At 45.5% G+C, this 17,934-nt stretch overlaps 1 protein-coding gene and 1 long non-coding RNA gene across 32 annotated transcripts in view; one reads left to right on the forward strand and one right to left on the reverse strand.

Moving 5' to 3' along the window:
• Positions 1–9,674, forward strand: LOC310686062. Its single transcript, XR_014515693.1, has 2 exons — positions 1–3,369; positions 7,716–9,674. It is a non-coding gene; the product is annotated as an uncharacterized lncRNA (long non-coding RNA).
• SEC31A (SEC31 homolog A, COPII coat complex component) overlaps positions 1–17,934 on the reverse strand; it is a 62,843-nt gene that overhangs the window by 4,657 nt on the left and 40,252 nt on the right. For 4 of the 31 annotated variants that reach the window (XM_083520486.1, XM_083520475.1, XM_083520502.1 and 1 more), the window contains 6 exons: positions 16,890–16,982; positions 16,090–16,216; positions 13,576–13,932; positions 9,593–9,631; positions 4,938–4,996; positions 3,496–3,771 (listed from right to left, as the gene is read on the reverse strand). In XM_083520486.1, the coding sequence (XP_083376612.1) occupies positions 3,496–3,771; positions 4,938–4,996; positions 9,593–9,631; positions 13,576–13,932; positions 16,090–16,216; positions 16,890–16,982 (951 nt within the window). Of the gene's footprint in view, positions 1–3,495; positions 3,772–4,937; positions 4,997–9,592; positions 9,632–10,130; positions 12,591–13,358; positions 13,933–16,089; positions 16,217–16,889; positions 16,983–17,934 lie in introns of those variants that run through there. The other 27 variants (XM_083520482.1, XM_083520481.1, XM_083520483.1 and 24 more) reach the window with 10 other exon arrangements.

The following is a 17,934-nucleotide window of genomic DNA, read 5'->3' on the forward strand; positions in this document are numbered from 1 at the left end:
GGGAAGGAAGAGTAATTTGGAATATCGCTTTGTCATCATTTGCTCCCAGTCTTTTTACTCCAGGGGAACCGTATGTTAGTAAAGTCACTTAAATAACACAATGGAATGCAGAGGGAAGGTCTTGATACTGAGGAAGCGAAATAAAAAGAGTGTATGATTTGAGGAGAAAGGGACAGAGAGGATTTCACTTCCAGTTCAGGCCTTGTTTGGGGCATGGAGACATTCAATCAAAAACATACAAAGGGAAAACTCCCGCAGAACTACACAGCCTACCAGAGCATGTGCTACTCCACTAGAAATCATGCTATTCTGCCTGATTGCTAAGCAACACTTCCACTCTTCTTACTGGTAACACAATTAACCCTTAAGTTACAAACTGAATGATCCTTTCTGTTGCACTTCCAAGACCAAAATCAACATTTTCCTGGCAACTCACTTCCCATATATCATTTTCTAACCCCTCTCCCTTTATATTTTTACATTCATATTCCATCATGGAACCCGAGTCAATGGACATGCAGGTCCCAGGTGGTCTCCGATTCAGGCACTGAGCAGACTCAGACCTGCTTAGCTTCAGCAATGTGGTGGCACTGTGTTCCTACAGTCAATAACCTCTCTTTAATATCCACCCTGGGCCAACTGTCCAGTGACAAAGAAAGTCCAAGGCCAAGAGACTCTTGTTTCTATACACCTAACAATGTGCTGCCCTTTAATGGTACCTGCCAAATTTGCCGCTTAATGCTGAAGCAGCCCTGCTAATCCTGCCTTAGCATAAAACCCATTCACGCTGGATTCCCTCTTACCACAGGATAGACGGGTGTTTAGAGTCCATATTTCTGCACCCTTGAAAGATTTTGGGACAGGGAAAGCAAATGCTAACCTCTGCCTAAACATCAGTAAGATCTAAATCAAATGAAACGGGCAAATTCTGCCTGCCTCAACAATGCTGCTCCAAATAAGCCAACGTCTCTCACCGCATAGCAACCCACCCACAAGGCTCTCACGATCATTTGCCAGCCATTTGCTTTCAAAGACAATCCCCCAAGTCAAAAGGCTGATTGTTTTTTCACGCAGACCTCCCACTGAGCAAGTGGGAGGGGAAACAATCAGCCGTTCAGAAATTCAACAGCTGCCTGTCCAGGCTACATGGCTGCTACCACATCAGGCATAGAGGGGATCCAACCAGAATTCAGGGGTCGGCAAAGTTTTTGTGGCTTGGGCCGGTTCACGGTCCCGCAGACGCCTCGGAGGGCTGGAGTGTGTATGCGCACACACACACGCACAAACACTATTTCCGGCGCTCCTTCTGGCGCGGAGAAGGCGTGCGCAGCTTCCCATTGGCTGCAGGAGCTTCCTGCAGCCAATGGGAAGCCGGACAGCGTCGCGGAAGGCGGTACCTGCTCTGCTCTGCGCCAATTTAGCGCACGGGAGCTGACCCAGCGGGCGGCAGGGGTCCATGGGCCAATTAAATGACTCCAATGGGCCACCTGTGGCCCATGGGCCTTAGGTTGTCGACCCCTGAACCAGAAAATGGCCTCCCTGTCTCTGAAGTGAGGTGGTGGTGAGATAACTGCAAGACGGACCCCTCGTCTTGTAGCAAAGGATGGCGCAACCTAACAGGACATGTGTAAAGAACCTCTGGCCTGCCAGATGTGGCTGAACTATGACTCCCATCAACCCCTGCAAGTATGGCCAATGGTCAGGCAGGACAGGAGCTGTAGTTTAGCAAGACCTGGAGGTCCAAAGGTTCCCCACATCTGTGCCAGGTGGCAAAATGCAAGGGATGCTGGCCTGGTGAGGGAATCTTCTCAGAAGTGAACACGTTCTCTCTCATTCTACCTCAGACAACCGTTTCAGGGCCAAAGGTAACCCCCCACTCCCCAGGCTGCACTCTTTCCCTCTCACTCCACTGTCAATCTCAATGAAGAAATAAGAACAGATGCTCAATTAGATAAAAGGTCTGACTTCTGATTCTTCTGGTCATTTTAGCCATTTCGGGATAATCCATCAACTTGATCTCTGCCATTCTTCTCTGGTAGGAAGAATCAGGAAGACCAAATTTTTAATAAGGAATGGGGAATTTTTTTTATAACTTATCTTAAAAACCATTGTGAAGAGTTTAAATCGTTAGTAAGATTGGAATAACACTTGTAGTTTAATGGTGAATTTTGGACACATTGGAGATGTAAAAGATTTGGATTCTTATAAAAGATGTGGGAGGAGGTGATTAACAACAGGACCTACAAAGGGGAGAAGGGAAGTCCATGAGATTCTCTGGAATCTTGTGTCTGTTGTATGTTGGCTATGTGACTGTAAAACTTTAATCTGAAAACCAAATAAATAAATTTACACAACTAGATCAAAGGTCTCTCTACAGCCCAGCATCCTGGTTTCACAATGACCAACCAAAACGCTCATGGGAAGCCTCCGAGCAGAACATGAGTGCAAAGGCACTCTCACGTGGCCTAGCAACCACCTCTGATACTGGAAGGAATGTGGTTATCGCAAGTAGTGACCATCAATAACCTTCCCCTCTACAAATTGGTCTAGTCTCCTTTTAAAGCATCCATCTCTAAATGTTGTGGCAAATGCCATCGTTCAACTCTGCCTCTTGGCCGCCCTCCCCTGCAGCCTCCGCTTCAGCCTCAAAGTCTGAACTGCTCTCTGCCCTAGCCTCTTCCTGCTCACTAAAGCCTGTCACGTCTTCAGCTTCCGACACCTCCTCCTCCCAGTCTTGTCCCTCTTCTCCCTCTGACCGCTCATCGTCGTCCCAACACCAATTGCCTGGCCCTGAGCCTCCTTCCTGTTAGATGGTGGTGTGGTTGCTCGAGAGCAAACAGGCAAGACTCCGACCCGTCTTTTCCAGGCTTTATTCTTAGTGCAAAACTATTTACAGTGAAGAGCGTCGCAAGTTCATGTCTGGCTCAGTCGCTAGCAGAATCTGGGAGCGGTTGGTCCTTGTACCTCCCCCAGCATAACAGTCGCTTGACCCCCAACCTTCTCCTCCCCTCCCTGCGCTGAAACCTCCTGCGCAGAGTGGCCGCTGGCAAAGGGGTACTTCCCTCCTCTCCGCCTTGCTCAGGGTTGGTGTTGAGGCTCTCCCTAGCATCCCCTGGTTCCACCACCTCCTCTCCACTGGAGGTGAGGCTTTCCTCCTCACCAGAGGAGGAACTGCTTCGCAAGACTTCCGGAGGTTCCCTATAACACAACTGCCCTTCCACCTCTCGCTTCTGAGCTGATGGCAGTCCCCTGACACTTCCCCTGGGGGTTCCCCAGGGCAGTGATGGCCAAACTTGGCCCTCCAGCTGTTTTGGACCTATAATTCCCATCATCCCTGACCACTGGTCCTGTTAGCTAGGGATGATGGGAGTTGTAGTCCCAAAACAACTGGAGGGCCAAGTTTGGCCATCCCTGCCTTAGGGGGTTCCACGGCTGGTGCCTCCCTCCACTCCTTGGCATCCAGCTGGCCCAAGACACCAGGCCACTAGCTCTTACCTGCATGGTGTTGCCAATTGGCGCTCCAGGCGCCCCTTCCATGCTGGGCATGGACACGGAAGGAGTCATGATGGTATGGCCCCCAGGTTGTGGGACGTTCTGGAAAGAGCTTGGCATGCTAGGTTGGCCTGGAGGAAGATGCGAGGGCTGGAACGGAACCTGGGCAGGAGGCATTGCTGGCTGCTGCTGCTGCTGCTGCAGCTGGCCTTGAGGGTCCGACATGGGGTTCATTATCGGGGCTGTGATGGGAACTGGAGGCAGGAAGTTCTCAGGCCCCTAAGGCAAAGGAAGGAAAAGAAGAGCTCACTCGAGTTCTTATGGCAGCAGGTGTGTGTGATAAAATTAGGCAAGAGTAGGAAATGATATTTGCTACCACTGTTTTGAGGGCTGTTCACCTATCAAAGGTTATTTCAGTTCCTTGTTCGCTGGGCATTCAATCATTAAATCAGCCTCTGCTAGCCTGACGTTTCGGACTACAATTCCTATCAGCCCTAGCCAGCAATTTAGCTAAGTTTAAAAGCGTTCTTTTTGAGGCAAGCATCATTCATGTATAACTTGCTGTTGATTTTTCCATGCTGCACCAGTCTTTCATAAACTGAAATGCGTTTGCAAGCCCTCTGATGATAGTTTTAAAACAAATCCAAGATATATATTTTTTTAAAAAAATTATTTATGCTTTTCAGGTTTATACATTTCACTAATTTTACAATCTTTTTAACATTTCAAAACTTGACTTCCTTCCCCCTCTTTCTGCAGTTCCTTAAATTTATTTTAAGTATCTTCTGCATATCCTAATTAAAGTCATTTGCTCATTCATTCATCTACTTTAAATATAAACTCTTATAAAACTGCAAGTTATTACAACAATCCTGCCAATGTTCTTATCTGTTTACAATTTATCTGTAAATATTCAATAAACCATTTCCATTCTTTTTTAAAAATTTTGTTATCTTGATTTCTTATTCTTCCGGTAAATTTCACAATTTCTGCATATTTCATAAGTTTTTAAATAGATTCTTCTATTTATTCCATACTGTATACAATTTTTTCCTAATTATATGATTTCTAAATCCTTTATGAACTTTCACCTTTTCATACCATATATAAGCGTGCCAACCAAAAATATTGTCATGACCTAAGTGTAGAATATGTGAATTTTCTAATGTTATCCATTCCTTCAACCAGCAAAGATAGGATGCCTCATAATATAGTCTCATATCCGGCAGGGGAAAACCTCCTCTTTCTAAATCCAAGAGATCTTAATCTCTTGAGTCCTGTCTTGCCTACTGGGGCAATTAAAAACCTCATTTTGGGGATCAGGGAGGATAACAACACACAGGCTAAGATAACCCTCTCTCTGGTTGCCACCTTTGATCGCAGGGACACCTGGGGAAGGGCCTTCAAAGTCACTCTCAGCACATCAGAAGTTCCTTTTAACCTACCTTCTTTTTCTTTGCAATTCTGCTCAAAGCAGGAGGGTCGTTCCAGCCATTCTGAGGTCCTGCAACAAGACCAAACAATATCAGTGGAATGTAAAGCGTCCCAGAAAATCAGGAGGGGCAAATTTTGCCGCATTCTAACTAGAGGCTAGCATTTCATCGGAATCTAGAAATTTCAGAGAGGGGGTGAGCATGTTCTGTATTTGAAATAGGAATGCAAATAACGCAAAAACCCACATCTGCCTTCATAGCTTTTGGCCCAATTCCCTTGCTCCTCCTGCCCAACGGGAACTAAACTCAACTAGTTGCTCCTATATTTGTGCACGTTCTGCCTCCACTACCAGAATGCAGATTGCAAGCCCCACGAGGGAAGGACCTACCCTGTGGGTTTATACTACCTGCAAAGCTTTATGTAAATTGACGGCACAATATTCCAGTTATGATTAACATTCATTACAGTGCTCTTTGTCAATCTGGCATGGATTTGCAAGCACAATTAGCATAATCACATATGTTATTTATCAGTACATATTTAATACGGTCATTGACATTTCTATCATTGGGCTAGCGAAGAAAATCTGAAATTTCAGAGATTTGTTTCGGACGTTGTTAGCAACAGACACCACTTTGGAATACCGTGTTGCTGCTCTGGAGAATGCAGCATTTCGGCGCTTCTGGGGTTTTAAATGCTGATTGATGCCCCAAAACATTTCCAACTGAGAATGATGTGCTGGCCACCGTTTGTCAAAATATAAGCCTCTACTGGTTCGCCCTGGAAGTCTGGGCTGCAGAGCCTTCATGGTGATGAAACAAGGAAGCTGCTTTGTATCGACTTGAAGAAGAAGAAGAGTTTGGATTTGATATCCCGCCTTTCACTCCCCTTCAGGAGTCTCAAAGCGGCTAACATTCTCCTTTCCCTTCCTCCCCCACAACAAACACTCTGTGAGGTGAGTGGGGCTGAGAGACTTCAGAGAAGTGTGACTGGCCCAAGGTCACCCAGCAGCTGCATGTGGAGGAGCGGAGACGCGAACCCGGTTCCCCAGATTACGAGACTACCGCTCTTAACCACTACACCATACTGGCTCCCTTTGGACGATGGGCCCATCTAAGCACAGTTGCTTAGGCTGGGAAGCTTTCCCTACACCAGGTGTGGGGACACTTCCCTGCCTGAGAGCCATATTCCTTTCTGGGGAAGCTTCCAGGGGCCACATAACAGTGGCGGTCAAGGCCAGAGGCAAAGCAGTAGATGTCAATTCACCTTTGGACAGGAGGCCAGTTCCTACAAGCACTCACTCACACAACTCTCTACCCTCCATCAATGCAAGCAAGAGGCATGATCAGAGTTGAAGCACACATTCCAGCCATGCAAAAACACTGGAGCAGGATGTGAAGCAAGGCCGGTGAGGGTTGTGGTCTGGGTGGAGTGCCAAGGGCCAGACAAAGCCCTGAAGGGCCACATTTGTTTGGCCCACGGGCTGGAAGTTCCCTCTGATCTACCACTGACTGGCAGGAGTCCTTGACCACCTGGAGGTGAAGAGGACTGACCTTCTGCATACGAACTTTACCACTGGGCACTGCCCTTCCCAAAGGACAATGGATTTCGCACTGGGGGAAGGAGGATTAAATCTGGGGACACACCTGTGCTATTTGCATTAATAAAAAGTCTTAAGGGGACGTATTCGGATATGCAATGGGCAAAACCATTAGTTGGTTACAATGGAACTGGGCCTGCTGAAGACAGCAGGGCATCTTTTCGAGCCTAGGTTCCTGCACAGCTGTAGTTTTGCTAATGTTAGGATTAAATCAGCAACTGGTAGCAGAGAGATGGCAGGTTTAGATCTTCACCGCCTATCCTTTCCAGCGCAGACCACTGAAAAAGACAACCAGCTTTTGCAGCACAGATATCAGGAGGGAATCAGTAATTCCTGGTAACCCATTAATCCACAGCAGCGTCAACTTTAAAAAAAACACGGTTCGGACTGGTAAAAATTGGAAAGAACAAAGCTGCTGTGAACATGCTCGTTTTAGTCACTTAATTAAGTTTTGCTGCTGCTTGGCAGGAAGCCTGTCTCGCAGAGGGAGAGTGCGCTGCCACAGATCTTGCCGCTTCAATTCATAATCACTAACTGGGGAGTAGAGTAACAAGGGCTGCCTGCTACTGAGCCTCATGGGCTAGGGAGCTAAAATGCAGGGAGCCCCCTGCGTTTGCACTGCCAATTACTGTGCCTCCCTGGAAAAAAGCAGCTTCGCTCATAAAAGCGCTCCGTCCAGGAAATCGGTAGCTCAGTTGGTTAGAGGATGGTGCCCATAACGCCAAGGTTGCAGGTTTGATCCCCGTTTGGGAAACTTCATATTTCTGCACTGCAGGCTAGAGGATCCTCAGGGATGAAGTTCATTACAATATGTTTGCTGTATCCTGATCACTAACTGCAATATTTTAATCGCACTTACTGCATTTTTATTTTAAATTCTATGGCAGGCATAGGCAAACTCGGCCCTCCAGATGTTTTCTTCTTTTATTATCTTTAATTATTAATATTATACAGTATTGCAGAAGGTTTTACAAACATAATGACCCAAATAGTCAAGAGCATATCTCATATGTTTTCAATTGTCTTCACAAAACCCCTTGTTTTGCTCTTCGTTAATATTATTCTCCTTCTTTAGACTCCATCATTTTAACCTCTCAAGTCACATATATATCCTGGCCCTCCAGATGTTTTGGGACTACAATTCCCACCATCCCTGACCACTGGTCTTGCTAGCTAGGGATCATGGGAGTTGTAAGCCAAAAAACATCTGGAGGGGCGAGGTTGCCAATGCCGGTATCAGTGAACCACTCAGAGATTTTACTTTCGCAAAGAAGAAGAGAAGGCTAAGCGGCAAATAAATCATCTAAATAAATAAAAAAGCTATGAACCTGTCCAGACAAAAATGGCCAGCTGGGTATCTGAACACACATTGATGTTATTGTCTATTGGCAAGGGCTTCCGAATAAGCCTTATTGAAAATGAATGAAAGCAGTACTGAGTGTGAATTCGGAATCAGTAGCTGCAGATGTTCCTGGTGGAATTTGCTCTGGCTCAGGCGTATGCAGGGACCTCGCCTGCCCCAACAAACATGCTTAGGGGGAAAGCTTAAATTGGGATCTTCTGAACAACTCAAGGGCCACTCAAGTAAAATAAAAAGTAATGCAGGTTTGTTACACAACACCGATAGTTAATCAAAAATAATCACAGCTGGAGTTTTTAACCACAGTGCTATCATTTTCTTTTTACAAAACTGTAGCTCCCATTCTCTAAAATCTAGGATTAACTCAGTTTCCATGGAAAAATTTGGAGTCCCATGGTTCTACAACTCATTTGCAACTAAGGGCAAAAAGGTAAGTGTGTACTGGGCACAGGATTTCACTTTCTATGAATCCCAGCGTTTTTTCTTTTCCAAAGGAAGATTCTAATTCTCATGAATATAGAAAATATATGTTGAGAGTGTGGGGATAACGATCACTCAAATCTTGGAAGCTAGCAGAGTTTCCGATTAAGATTTCTAGCAATCAAGGCTAGGCAGGGAGAACTTCAGTGTTCTTCACAGCTCTTTCTCCCTTCCCAGGACTAACTAAATCATATTTTTTAAAAGGCTGAAAGTTGAAGGATAAATTAGGCGAAATAAGAAAAACAAAGGAGAAGAGAAATATTTGCTGTTAGCATTTCAACTTTTTCTCTTCCCTCCCCCCATGAGCAAGTCTCTCACCTGGGAATCTGAGAGACCCTGGTGAAGACCAACACTTAACCCCTAGAGATCTTGGGATGTGGTCCAGTTGTGGCCGACTCTGGGGTTGCGGCGCTCATCTCGCTTTATTGGCCAAGGCATACAGCTTCCAGGTCATGTGGACAGCATGACTAAGCCGCTTCTGGAAAACCAGAGCAGCGCACGGAGCGATACCTATTTATCTACTTGCACTTTGACGTGCTTTCAAACTGCTAGGTTGGCAGGATCAGGGACCGAGAAACAGCTCACCCCGTCGCAGGGATTCGAACCGCCGATCTTCTGATCGGCAAGTCCTAGGCTCTGTGGTTTAACCCACAGTGCCACCCATGTCCCAAGCAAGCAGGAGGCAGCTTACAAACAGCTTATGCAAATCTGTTCGATCTGCACAAATTAAGCAAATGATTCTGGATTTTTTGGACACAGAACTTGGATTGATTAGGTGCAATTTCTTTTAACGTTCCATTGGAAAGTGCAGAATACACACGCCCTGATTTTGATAGTTGCAACTATTTGGAAGATTGTATAACTGTCTTCTCAGCTTTTCTGAACACGAAAGGCAGCTGTCCTGTTTGTGCAAAAGACTGCTTCAAAAATTATAGTGCAGACCATGGAAATTAACATTTCAGAGCGTTGCTCCTCCCCCAATGAATGCAACAAACATCTGTTTTAGAAGTTGATCACATCTGTGGTTATAAATCCCAGCTCTGCTATTTGAGTCAAACCATTTGTCTCCATTAAAATGTTACCGAGTGTTAAATTTCATTGGATTTAACAAGTATTATTAGCACAAAGTATTGAATTTGCGGTCACATGCACTGCTAGAGTCCAATTTGTTAGATGTTCGTGCTGTGCCTTAATGATTTCCATTTTATAAAAGGTAGCTAAGTCACCTTGCAGGATACTGGCTTGGTCTTGTATGGATTGATAGTCTGCAGACAAAACGCAAAAAAACCTCAGGAGCAATTTAAAAGGGGGGGAAAAAGATACACTACCTTCCCATTACCAGCTTTTCCCAAGCTTTGCATGTGCTGGAAAACACCTTCTAAGGTTTCAAGAACAGATTTCAAGCGTCCGCTCTTACCAATCCTCACTCCCAGTTTAGCCATGCAGCCCCAGAGTTTGCCTAAGCAGCAAAGAACAAGCCACCTTCCTTGGAGAAGTGCACTCAGTATCCACAACCTTCTCCCTAAGAAAACCTAGAGGAGTTTCCCAGGAACCGTGGGATTCTTAAAGAACTCCATTTGAATAGCTGCTGGTGTTGTGCTGGGCTTAAGGTCTGTAAGGCCTGGTTCCAAATTCTTGGTTCCAAAGTCCTGTTTAGTGATGTGAGATGAGAATATTCTCCGGAGAATATTCTCGTGAATGATAATATTCTCGAGAATATTCTCTGCTGGAAAGTTCTCCGGAGAATATTCTCCACAAACATTTAAAAAATCTAGTAAATAATAAATCAAGCTGTGATATTGCCAGTGTAAGTAATGAATAATAATTTTTTTTGATCCAGTTACATTATTGGGCATTGTGTCATTCACCATTGGCAGTTCTGAAATGTGAGCTACAGAAACCTTTTTTTTTTTTTTTTTAGTTTTAAAAATGCTATTCATTTAATTTGATGAACATTTGAATTCCTATGTATTTCAACATTCCTATGTATTTCAACTGTATGTAATAGGCTTGGTGAGAAACATGAGTCATTCACGCTGAATTTTCAATTTCAAGTTTGGTGCAAAAAAAATCAAAGGATGTGAATTCACTGCATTGCCCCATTGAATAAAAGTATCTTTACAGTTTTTGGTTGCCATCTGAACAAGTTTACCCATGAATAAACATGTATATTAACTAATTATATCATTTTCAATGCATTAAAATGAATATTCTATTTTAAATGAAAATTCTCTAACGTTCTCATTAATCGAGAATATTCTTGAGAATATTCTCCAAAAGATTATTCTCGAGAATTTAACATCACTAGTCCTGTTCATCAAAGCAAAAATGGGATAACCCTGCAAAAACATGAATGGGGTAGGAATGATCCTCTAGTTGTCTGGACCCCAACAGTCAGGGATGATGGGAGCTGAGACTCAACATCTAGAGGGCCACACCTGTTTTAAGAGTTCAGCTCTGAACTGGACATGGAAGCTACTACTGTTAGAAAACTTTAGTCCACAGCACTCTTTGCAAGGCACCCTGGGGCACGCTGTATTTCTTGAAGTGAACTCAAAAGTACTCTAACCCATTTTTTTACCAGGAAAGGGGAACAGTCTTAAAAGTCTGTAAAAGGCAGCTGCTGTGTATCTAATGTAATTTCATCCAAAACTGTAATCGGTAATAGTCTTGCTCCCTTCATACCCTGGCCATAATAATAATAATAATAATAATAATAATAATAATAATAATACAAAGTAGTTTTGGTCCCTGACAGAAGCTTTGTGTCTTCCTGTTATGCTTATTTGCATTTTATTTTCAAGGAAAGGAAAGCTAAAGAAAAAGTTGAATGACACCGATAAAGAAACAGGTCTGTTATCATGCACCCATAGCTGCTCAAGACAAAAAACATTAACAAAAGCAAGTTCACAGTTCTCTCATTTTGGGCCAAACGTTCTTGTGTCATGCTAACACACATGCAGAAGCAAATGTTCCAGACATGCTTGTTTAGTTCATGCGAGAAGAAAAACATACCTTTAAAGGGTTTCTGAATTGCTTCATCAATATCGAGTCTCACCTTTAGTGAACAACTCTCTCCCCCCCCCTTACTGGTGCCAATTCCAATGGAAAAACTTCAGCTAACAATGAATATAAAGGGCTGCAGTATTGATACAATAGGTCAGCGGCCAATAAGTTTTGTTCTGGTTGGAATTACGGCATGTTTATAAGGTATGCTCTGATTAAGTTTCCAGAATTACTACCATTATTATTTTAAAGGGACAGGTCGGACCGCCCCCCCCCAAATGTCCCCAACCTTGGGTTTAAAACAAGAACCCTGGTCCATGCTCTCCTGAAACCATCTCAAAGCTTGCTAATGGAATAATCTTGGTTAAGAAGTGAAAAATAGAGCACCAAGAGGCTCCTTCCCACATCATGGCTATTTGCCTGTTAAGGATTCTGGATCCCAGAGGGCAACAGCGGTTGCTCCCATGCCACTTCAGAGAAGTATAAGGCTTCCTGTACTTACACACTTCCATAAATACAAATGTTTGGTCTGTGCAGTGTGGCTGTAGCTTTGGAGGTTTTCCAGAGTGGCACAGGTGCAAATGCAGTGGTAAGCAGGTAAAGTGACCGTACCTTAGGAGAGTCAGTGTGGTGTAGGGGTTTAATTGCTGGAATTTGGGGCTGCAAAGGCTTGGGTTCAAATCCCCGCTCCGTTCTGAAGTTCACTGGGTGAATGTGGGCCAGCCACTACCTCTCAGCCTAGAGCACTGGTTCTCAACCTCTGGGTCCCCAGATGTTGTTGGACTACAACTCCCATCATCCCTGAGCCCTGGCCTTGCTAGCTAGGTGTGATGGGAGATGTAGTCCAACAACATCTGGGGACCCACAGGTTGAGAAAGGCTGGCCTAGAGCATTTCACGGGGCTCCTGCAAGGGTAAAGGAGGTATGGGGTGGCCCTGATCTCCCTGACAGGCTAAAAAAATCTAGCAAACTGATAGCAGGTAACACACTTTTCTGCAGGAGGCTTGTGAATGTTAAACAATTGGCTAGGCAATTTTGGGGCATGGCAAACAAACAAGAGCCAGGTCCCATTCCAAAGCCCTGTTCTTATAAGTCGCTGACTGAAAGCTGCCAGCACTGATGTCTTGACTTCCTTTTGGTCTTGTTTTTGGTTAAACCCAGAACGTTCAGCTAAAGCCCCTTCTACAGTTTGAGAGCCTCTATGCAGCAAATATACAGCTATACAGCACCCTAAAAAGAAAAGACATCACCTTGCCAACAAAGGTCCGTATAGTTAAAGCTATGGTTTTCCCAGTAGTGATGTATGGAAGTGAGAGCTGGACCATAAAGAAGGCTGATCGCCGAAGAATTGATGCTGTTGAATTATGGTGCTGGAGGAGACTCTTGAGAGTCCCATGGACTGCAAGAAGATCAAACCTATCCTTTCTGAAGGAAATCAGCCCTGAGTGCTCACTGGAAGGACAGATCCTGAAGCTGAGGCTCCAATACTTTGAGAAGAGAAGACTCCCTGGAAAAGACCCTGATGTTGGGAAAGATGGAGGGCAAAGGAGAAGGGGACGACAGAGGACAAGATGGTTGGACAGTGTTCTCAAGCTACTAGCATGAGTTTGACCAAATTGTGGGAGGCAGTGGAAGAACAGTTTGGATTTGGATTTGATATCCTGCTTTATCACTACCCTAAGGAGTCTCAAAGCGGCTAACATTCTCCTTTCCCTTCCTCCCCAACAACAAACACTCTGTGAGGTGAGTGAGGATGAGAGACTTCAGAGAAGTGTGACTAGCCCAAGGTCACCCAGCAGCTGCATGTGGAGGAGCGGGGAATCAAACCCGGTTTACCAGATTACAAGACTACCGCTCTTAACCACTACACCACACTGGCTCTCAGTGTGGAAGACAAGAGTGCCTGGCGTGCTCTGGTCCATGGGGTCACGAAGAGTCGGACACGACTAAACGACTAAACAACAACAACAACTTGAAGCAAATGACTCCTGGGACTATCTCTGGACGCTCTTTTGACTCACGGCAGGGGCGTTTGGTCACTCACGCTGCTCTGAACAGAGCAAGCTGCTGGTCCTACATGGAAGGCAACCAGTTTTGTGTGAAACTGTGTCAGCACACACATGCAAAATGATGAGGATGAATGAAACGTGCACCCCATCCCGCCCCCCAAATGCATAACAAAGGCCCCTTTGCAAGCGCAGACCTGTTCTTTGGGATGCAGCGAGCTCACTGGTTGCCGGCTCTGTACCTGAGGGTCCAGGAGGCAGCGCATACGGCAGAGAAGATGCTGGGGCTCCCGGCCGGCCATGCTGGAAGGAGGCACCAGAAGGAGGAGGAGGAGGAAGAGAAGAGCTGGGGTTCAAGCTGGTCGGGGAGGGCTGGGGCTGGGCTGGGTACAGCGGGGAGGGCATCGAGGTGGGAGGGTTAGAGGGCATGTAAGGAGGATTGGGGTTAGTGTAAGAGGCCGAGGCAGGAGGGGGCGGAGGAGGTTGTTGCTGGTGGGGCTGATAGAGTGACGGTCCCCCAGTTCCGAAAGAATACTGCTGTGCTGGCTGGCAAGCTACATCGGAGAGCGTGGGGGGAAAGGAGAAGGTTATGTTAGTAAAGTGAGGCCCAGCTGAAACGGGAGAAAACACAGCCCTCCCTCCTAAGAGGGGCTGCAGGTTAAGCATTCCAGATAAAGGTTCCTGCTTTAATACGGAAGATAAAAACGGGAAATTATTATTAATTAAATTTGCATGCAACACCCCAAGATCACGGGGCGGTGCACTACAGAAAAATACAAAACGAGAACAAAAGCAAAACAAAGCAATACCCCCCCACACAGAAACATTTAGAATCGTGGGGTAGGAGAGCTTTGGGGGGAAATCACATCTGGCAACCTATGCACCCCTTTGGTCTCAGATAGTACCATGGGTAGAGGAGCCCAGGACACAAATTTTCACAGCCGTCTAGCTGCTATGGTGGCACATTTACCAGAAGTAATGTATTTAGCGTTCAGTCTGGAAGTGCATACCTTGTTTGACCAAACTAAGCCCCCTAGACATGGGTAAATAAGGCAAATGAGCCTCCATAGCCATTAGAGCAGGCATAGGCAACCTTTTACAACTATTTAAAAATACAAGATTGAAAACATATGGCAATCAAGAGGATAGGGCAGGTCCCAATGTATATACAAATCTCTCTTGGGCATCAAATGCCAGGGTAAAGAGGTGTGTCTTCAGAATCAGCGTGTGGTGTAACGGTTAGAGCAGGCATCCCTGAACTCGGCCCTCCAGATGTTTTGAGACTACAATTCCCATCATCCCTGACCACTGGTCCTGTTAGTTAGGAATGATGGGAGTTGTAGTACCAAAACATCTGGAGGGCTGAGTTTGCCTATGCCTGCACTAGAGGGCCCAGGAACATTTGTGTCCTAGATTTTTTAGACTCGTCTACCCATGTACTATCTGAACCCAAAGGGGCACATTGGTCGCCAGATGTGAAATGTATTGGCATTGTTTTCAGCTCTCCTACCCCACTAGAAAGTCATATAATGTTAATTGGCCAAAAAGCCTGGTTGAAGAGGAACGTTTTTGCCTGGCACCTAATCTCTAATAATCGATCTCTAGGTCAAGGTCATGTTGCCCATGAGATGCTGCTGCCGAATGCGACCCAGAGGGCCACAGGATCTCCCCTCCCCTGCTCTAGGGGGCTAAAAAGAGACAAGGGTGGCAGGGGGTGGGTGCGTGGGGAGACCAATGACATGTATGCAGCTCACCCTGAATAATTTAGAAGACACATTGTTCAGTCAAGTGCCATTTCTTCCTTAGAAATCGCAACCCTTAATGTTCAACAATTCTTTGACTCGTATGTTCAAAAGCTCTCCCTGCTCTGCACCATGCTACACGGCAGAAATTGCTTGGATGTTAAGTGCTGTTACCAGATGAGTTATTAAGGGGCGATGGGGAGAGAAGAAATCAAATGAATATCACAAGGTTGCAGCTATTTCACTGCAAAATCCATAGCTCATTTATTTAATGCTTCTATGATGCCTGAAGAGAAATTTGTCAATCCCAAAGGGAACCTGAGCAGCATGGTGGGCTGAGAACTGAGTTACAGGGAGAGGGGGAAGGACAGAAAGAAGGAAAGAAGGAAAGAAGGAAAGAAGGAAAGAAGGAAAGAAGGAAAGAAGGAAGGAAGGAAGGAAGGAAGGAAGGAGAGCAGGTTTAAGTTCCTTCACAGTCATAAAAGGTACAAGCCATTCCGGGCTCTTGGGATACAATGGGGAAAATAATCCAAGTTGCCATGTTATTCACAACAGTGGTCTGGATTCAGCTAACCAGATGCTCTAGCAGAAGCCAGTGCAAGGTCTCCCAGTAGCACAACAGGCCCCTTACCATCCAATCTGCCTTGCCAGGGTGTGTGTATGATACTACTACTACTACTATTAGTAGTATACCACCCTTCATCTGCAGATATCAGGGTGCTGACGGAATGAGCGTATTCTCACAACTTCCTCCTTCAGCTCTATGTACCTTTCAAGGGAGAAAGATGTGACCACTTTCACCCCCTTGTGGCCATGGCAGCGGTGATGATGAGTGGGTGGTTCAAAGGCTTTGTGGGCACCAGGGGAGGATCTCAAAGGTTGCCACAACAACAAACCTAGGTTTATAGCACACCAAGCTCAATGTAATAAGAATAAAGGGGGGGATACTAGGAAGATTGTGCTACTTACGTTGTGGATACGCTTGTTGTGCTGCGACCTGAGTGTACATATTGTAAGCAGGAGGCGCTGGCTGATGTGGTGGTGCGCTGGGATTAACAGCCCCTGGCATAAACCCTGGAGGAGGAGGGTTTTCCCCCTGGGGAACAAATTGGGAAGAGAAGAAAGGTTAGGTTTGGTTAGGTGCATATGAAGCGAAGGCTTGGCCCAGAATGACAGTTTGCAAAGTTAAAAGTCCTGCTCTCAAAGCACTCATTAGCTCACACACAATTCTTTTCCACTTCCCACCTTACTTTGAATGTAAAGACAGAACATGCAACAGGGTGCCCAAGAAACTGGCAATAGCCACCTGCAGTGCCGAAAAATGGAGAAAACCTAACGTGCGCTGAATTCATTATGGGGAATGGGACGGTCAACTCAAGGTGCTTTTAAGGGCTAAATCATTTACTCAATTTGTTAGGGAGGGAGAAACGTGGCAGCGGGGAGGAATTAAGCCCACCTGTTCCCCCAGTGGAAACTATGGGGGCCTCGTTGATTGAACTCAAAATCTGATTCACAGGCCAGAAGACATCTTAAAATACAGCAAAGCCGGCTGGGAAATCTGATTGATCTGAAACCTGTGCCTACTTCCCAGATGGCCAGGAACGCGCTGAGAATTGCAAAGTGTGTATAAAAAAGGTGATGGGAGCGGGGAGGGAGCATAGGAATGGCATAGAAAGGGATTATGTGTGCAAGTGTCCAGTTTTTTATTTAAATAATAATAATAACAAGGAGAGCAGATCCTGCTCAAAGAGGAATAATTAATGTTATACCTGTGTCTCAGAGGGAGAGGCTGCAGGAGGATGGCTGGGAAGGGCAGTGGGGTTTTTGTTACTCCAGGTAGTGACAGTAGGGGCAACTCTAACCTGAATTGAACAGAGAGATACCAATCATGGAAAAATAAAACGAAATGAAAAAAGAAGAAGAAAAAGTCCGAAAGGGAGTCAAACAGCCAGAATGCTCAAAAAATGCCCACACCAAACAATGCCAACCCCCTATTTGCCATGCTACTTAACAGTTATGATTGTTTAAGACCTCAATCACTGTATTCTTAGGAGCCAAGCAGCCAAGACAAGGCAGCAAGGGGAAAGAGAAGCAGCGAAGGGGAAGAAGGCAGCGAATGCACAGCGGTGATTTAGATTTCACCTGGTTAGTGCTGTTGGATTGACTAGGATGCTTTTATTTGGCATGTTTTGCATCCCTAACAAGCTGCAGTCTCAGTGCCAAGTGCTGCTTGTCTAATACTCGATTGCCGGGATTGTTTTAAAATGCAGGAACCGACAGAGAGCAATGTGGAAGATAGGAACTCCCAGAGCATACAAGTGGAGAACGTGGACTGAGGGTGGAGGACACACAAACATACAGAGCACACCTGGCCATACAAAACTCAGCGTGGGCACCAGACTGCTCTGTGGCTATTGAAGCTGCTGGGTTGGGATAATGCCATGCAGCGCTTTTATGTTCTTGTTAAAAAAAACACGAGGTGCCCGTGCTTATATTGATGAGTGCCATGGGTGCCAGCACAAAATGGCTGCTATGGGCAGCAAAAAAAGAGGTGCTGGAACTCTGTGCCAAGGAGTGCTGTCGCACAAACAAAAGGCCTGATGATATTACAAAATCAAGACAGGAGTAAGACACATTATGTTCTTTGCAGAATCAATACATGGTATTATGTAATTAAGATACACAAAGGAAAGGAGCAAGACCCAAAGAGCACAGCAGCTTCTGCCTGCATTTAAGACTCAGCCACATACAGAGATTGATTTGTGCTTTGCCTTTCACATCAGAAAATGGGGTGAAATCTGCACTTACTCTTGA

Source organism: Podarcis liolepis, assembly GCF_965112155.1.
Source record: "Podarcis liolepis genome assembly, chromosome: 9".
Lineage (NCBI taxonomy): Eukaryota > Metazoa > Chordata > Lepidosauria > Squamata > Lacertidae > Podarcis > Podarcis liolepis.